Below are 5766 nucleotides of genomic sequence, written 5' to 3' on the forward strand. Positions count from 1 at the left end.
GGGGGGAGGAACCTCTTTCGAAAAACATTTCTTTTTTTTTGCACGTCCGACAATAATTATTTCTAAGTGACAGCATATCAGTGGCCCAACTTTTAACCTCCCAGGAACCCCAACGGATCACGGTTTATCAGATCAATCCTCTTTCTTTTATCTACGAGACAACATAGGTCCTTTGTTTTGGGACTGAAGTTTTTATTTTTATGTTTTTGAATTTGATTATGAGAGAGGAGGCGGTTGTGGCCGGGACATCTCGGTTTCTGTTGATATTAAAGCACTTGGCGTATCATCTTAAGCATGCAGTAAAAAATCTCAGTTAATTTTTTTTCGAATATACTTGTAGACCTTGTGCAACCACACGATATCTCCGGTGTCTTCAATTTCAGATGTCCAAATCTTTGACCAACAGGAGATAAGGCCTGCTCATATAAATGTACAGTGCAGCCACGAACATCTGAATCTTTCTTTGACTTGACAACTTCTCATATCAAACAGCAGGCGTTGCTGTTGTTGATACTGTTGGTGTTTGTTGTCACTGCTCTTGCAGCAGAGGGTGGTAGTCTACCGCCTTGGCATCCTCAGTGACATTCTCTAAGTTGTCTTCGCTGTCGTCATCGTCGTCTCGTCATGTCACCGTCGTTACCTTCGCTGGTTTTGGCAGTTTTCTGCAGTTTTGTAATTTTCCATTCGGCACGTAAGTGTTCATTACTTTTATCAGGACTGAAAATGTTACAGTATGTTGTCTAAACACGGAAAGCTGTTGTTAAAAAGATAACTTTATTGTCTGCTTTTGGAATCTTACACTCAAATTACCCGGCAGCCATTGGAGGTAAAGTCTGAACGAGTCTGGGCTGTATCTTGTATTCCACAAAAAATGTTTCAGGTATTGAAAAAAGTACGACTGATCTGATCTTCCCAAACTGTCCAGGGGCGTCGGTAGCCTAGTGGTTAGGATAAGGGACTCGTATTCGTGAAATTGCGGGTTTGGGGGTTCGAGCCTCAGCTCGGTCCGACGTTGTGTGCTTAGGAAAGACACTTTACTCGAATTTCCCATGTAGCTCGGTCCTTTCGGAGGCGGACGTAAAACTAGGAGGCCCCGCCTCTTAAATAACCTAATAGTGTTGATAGGGGCGTTAAGCCCATACCATTTCACCATTTCACCAGTCTGTCCATATAGCAGTTTAGAACAAGATCGATTCTTCAGAACATAGGCTTCTCTTACTTACTCCTTGTAGAGAGAGACTTGGCAGCTCTTCCTCTTACATAGTCCAGTCCCGTTTGGCGTGGGGGAGACGCGCACTGATACCAAGCTTTGGTGTCAAGTCAGCCTTTATTTTTTACAAGTACAGTATATGCAGTTTTTACAATTTTGCAAAAAACAACAACAACAACTTGATGTTGTTACTAAGAAAACAAATTCTTTGCAGGGACCCCCAAGTCAATTTTTATAAAAATACAGTTTTGATAATAACTTCCTCATTATCTTTAAAACTACTGTTGTTTTCTTGGCAACTACATTAACTTTTTATTTGACTCTCCATTAAAATTTGTAAAACTACACATCCCGTTCTGTACCTGTAAAAATGAAGGCAGAAATAGGGGCCTCAATAAATAATATTGTCCTGCAGGAGGCCTCTTTGGTGGGCGGGTCGCCAGTGTGAGAGCCTAGGTATACAACTTATGTGTCTGAGAGTCTTGGGTGCTTTTTATCTCTAAACCAAACAGTGATGATTAATCATCAGCAAGTGATGCTCTAAAAAATGAAGGACAAACAAAAATTATCCTGATCTTTCCTCGTTACCCGTCTGTTTAGGCCCACCAAGTAGATTGCTCTAGGTTCACTCCTGCCTCGTTTGCCCACAATTTCGCCAGGGAGAGCTAGATATTCAAGGCTGTTATGTCTATTCAAGTGCCCCCAAGAACTGCATTTGTCTCTTTCTAATTTTTTTTCATCACTGAGCGGCCTACATGGGCTTCTCCAAGTACTATCCCATTTGATTTCTTTTCCTTTCAAGAAATTCTTAACAGTCTCTAAACGTATACCACAGCAGTTGCCAAATGCCATAAAAAGTCGATTTTGGTATCCAAATCCGATTTTTTGATTTTTGATTATTTTAATAGAGCAACATCTGCTTTATCGATTGGAAATATTTTCAAATGTCTAAAACATCTATAAAGTCCTCACATATGCCATATTTTTAACATTGTGTTGAAATAGACCAGTATGAATTCGTTTTTTCCCCCTGTTATCTCAAAACTATGATTTTCGTAGGGGGGTGGGTCACCTATGCAGAGATATTTCTGAAAGTATTTGTCACAGCTCAACCCCACTTTGTATGACTATTTCTATTTTCAGAATCGCAGCATAGAATTTGCGCGAATTTTGGTCTGTCGAACCCTTTGCATCTAAAGAATTCAGAAAATTGACAGTGAAATCATATAGGGATAGTGTGTTTCTATTTCTTGACCTATATTGGTTATTGGGAATCCCAGTATACTTAATTTAGAGCCTACACAAAAAGGTTCACTGCAGCTGTACCTAGTGTCCCTTAAGAAACCACATTCCAGTTGCTTATATTGTTTTAGTTTTCCGTTCTCAAGTGATTGTCTCGCCTTCACAGCTGTATACACGGGTTGACCACCCATAGCTGTTTAGAACGGTTATTTTGGTTGGCTTTGAGGTTTCTATTTTTAAGGCTCATTTTATTGAAACTATCTTCAGCCGTTGATCTTCTTTGTTTTTTTATTTCCGTGGAAGATTTGGCATCGCATATAATAACATATCCTAGACATTTAAACTGTGAATTGTTTGATATTTTCACCTTTGCTTATGAGATAACAAATAGGATTTACCGATGCTTTATATTACCATGACATCTCTATTTTCCCACTCAACAATGAATCTTTACATTCACCTTCCGTTACCTGAGCATGTAGAAGAAATCGCAGGCCATTTTCAAAATCCTCTATTAAAACTGTCATCGGCATTTTTTAAATTGTTCATTATAACACACATTTCAGTTTACTTATGTTTCCAAAAATAGATCCGTTTGTGGGACATTGTGTATTCATGTACGTTACACATTAGCAGAATGACAACCTTGAAAAAAACAACTTGAAACTCAACATTTCATACTCAATAAAAGAACTTATGCACTGTAGGCGTTGCCAGGGACGCGCGATGTGACGGTTACTGGTTCTGCCCTTACCGGAATGAACGCTCAGCGTCTCAGAGTGGGCACCCCAAAGAGGTTATAATGGTTCTAGAGGTACAGCTATGACGTCACCCATGTAAACTCACTACGGCTGTGTGGGCCAACTGAGCTCGCTTTGTCGTCATTTTTTTGATGATTAGAAACAGCGCCTTGGTCTTCATAGAGTTTGAAGCTCAGTTTAATTTTATTTCAAGTTTCCTTTTTGTTTGTTGTTGTTCTTTAATCATATAGCATACACGCAAACACAATTCCGCACTTGCTGACCAATTGTGAGAACACATGCACTTAAATGTGGGCTACAAATGAACAGAGAGATACACTATGAGATATTGTTTGTTTTTCCCGGATGGGGTGGGGGAGGGGGGGGGGGGAGGGGCGGAGGGGGACAAAGTGAGTAATTGAGTTTGTTAAAAAAGGGACTATTTCATACATTTCATACTTACAAAATGGATTGATTTTATGTCATTTTGTCTACACTCTCATTCTACGGATGCAAAGCCAAGGTCTTCATTGAGTATGAAAGGGGATAAGACTGGGTTAATTATTTAATATATTAATTTGTTATTGTCTCAAAATGAGCAATATAATTGTTAGCTGGGATACTGCAAATTGCATGGATCTTTTTGCGCACATCCAAAGGAGCGTTGTTTAATATCGGGCACAAATAATTATATAATGACAACATTTTAAAATGCAACACTTAGATAAATAGCTTGTTTATCTTAAACGTTCGCAATATTTTCTTAATTTGGTGTTGATTGGCAATGGTGTTTGGCTACACAACACCCCATCACCTATGAACCCCTGCTGCCGCTGCTGTTGCACAAGCTGTTTGACATCGGTTCCGCAAATGAGACAGAATATTACGCCTGTCTTATTGGTGAGTAGTTACGCCTGGTTGGCTACTTTATCTTCTCTCATCTCAACAACATCGACTGTGGTTCTTTTTCGTTCAGCCAGTCTTGAAAATGTGCTAAAGTTGCAGCTGAAGCTTCTAGCAGTTTCTCAGTCATTCAGGGCGCCTATACGAGCGCCTTGCTGTGGTCAGCTGTGCTAAATCTAGACATACTGTTTGAGCATCGCACAGGAAAAGATTTTAATAAAATTATGTTTTTATTTCAATAAGTGATCATCAAGTCCATCTCATTTATTGAAAATAAAAATTACTCAGGTGTAAAAGGTTTTCATTATTAAAAGATTATCTGGCTCATTTAAAAGTAAGCAATCACAAACATCCGTACAAGTAGGGCCTACATTTCAGCGATAGGCAAATCACATGGAAAAGAAATCAACATGAAAAAAAACAACAACTTCGCAGAGTCTCATTAATCCGGGATTGAAAAAATGTTGCTGTGCACTGACTGACCTTTTATTCCTTTCCGGAATGGCGGCACGCCCCTCAAGTTTGACGCTCGTGACGTCACAGCTAAGATCTCTAGTTCTATTTATAACCTCTTTGGGGCATCCACTGTACCCGTTCGTTTACATGGATGACGTCACTGTCTAGGCCTCCAGTAGAATAAGATGCTTGTAAACTGTTTGCTACCACCACATAAAGTTTCTGTTATTGACAACGTCATTGTCACTCACAATAGCATATGGTTAGGTCCAGTGGTCAGGGTTAAAAATGAAACCTCCCAAGAGCTTCTCTTCAAGCAACTTGCCGTACTAAAATTATTTTAAACAGTTAGAGGCAGTTCAACAGCAGACATTTATGACAGAATGAGATCACTTTAAAATGGGGTTTATGTTAATGTTAACACTACCGGCAGGAGGACAAAGGTCTTTGAATGGAGAGGATTCCACAGAGACTATAATATTATTGAACCATCAAATGCGTTCCGGTAGGCCACAGTGTTCCTCGAATTCTATCCCTAAAGATAAGGCAGAGAGTTTGATTGTCTCCACCCCCTGTCTATCTGTCTATCTGTCTATCTGTCTGTCTGTCTGTCTTTCTGTCTGTCCATTTATAACAACTTGCAGGCAACATGCGATGGGCCTAGCTAGGCGGGATCCCCCCCCCCCTTCCAAACACACACTGTTAAAAGAACGATCTTGCAGTTGTGTGTAGTAACTTGATTGTCCTCTTGGCCCCTTGCTTATTGTCGTGCTACAGTATTTAAAGCCAAAGCAACTCGTAGTTCTTAGAATACCCAACCACCTGTAGCTTCAAAGTTTTTCTCCTTCAGAGGGTGCCTGTCACAGTGGATGGATCACAGTCGGCAATGGAACTACAGCACAGTGTTTTAAACTCTTTTCGGGCCAGAAGAAGACCTACAATGACGCTGTGAACTTCTGCAAACAAAAAGGTGGATACCTGGCTACAGACACATCGTAAGTGGAAGATTTTGTTGTAAAAGTAAAGTATAACTCTTGCCCTCGTGTCTTTGTGCTTCAAGTTCAAGACGGTTGCTCACGTCGATTCCTCTCCCTGTAAGACTTAGTTGCAATCCCGACTGTAGCCCCCCCCTCCCCCCCTCCCTCCCTCCCTCTACTGTGATAACGGGTGTTGCACACGTCGATTCCTCTCCCTGTAAGACTTAGTTGCAATCCC

At 40.5% G+C, this 5766-nt stretch overlaps 1 protein-coding gene across 1 annotated transcript in view; it reads left to right on the forward strand.

Annotated features, from left to right (window-relative positions):
- Window positions 1-140: 140 nt before the first annotated feature.
- The window catches only part of LOC101855487 (C-type mannose receptor 2), a gene marked incomplete in the record, with an annotated part of 46681 nt that continues 41055 nt past the window's right edge, over window positions 141-5766 (forward strand). Inside the window, 2 exon segments of the mRNA XM_013082063.2 lie at window positions 141-691; window positions 5402-5546. Of these exon segments, the coding sequence (XP_012937517.2) occupies window positions 625-691; window positions 5402-5546 (212 nt within the window).

Source organism: Aplysia californica, unplaced genomic scaffold (assembly GCF_000002075.1).
Source record: "Aplysia californica isolate F4 #8 unplaced genomic scaffold, AplCal3.0 scaffold00157, whole genome shotgun sequence".
In the NCBI taxonomy this organism is placed as follows: domain Eukaryota; kingdom Metazoa; phylum Mollusca; class Gastropoda; order Aplysiida; family Aplysiidae; genus Aplysia; species Aplysia californica.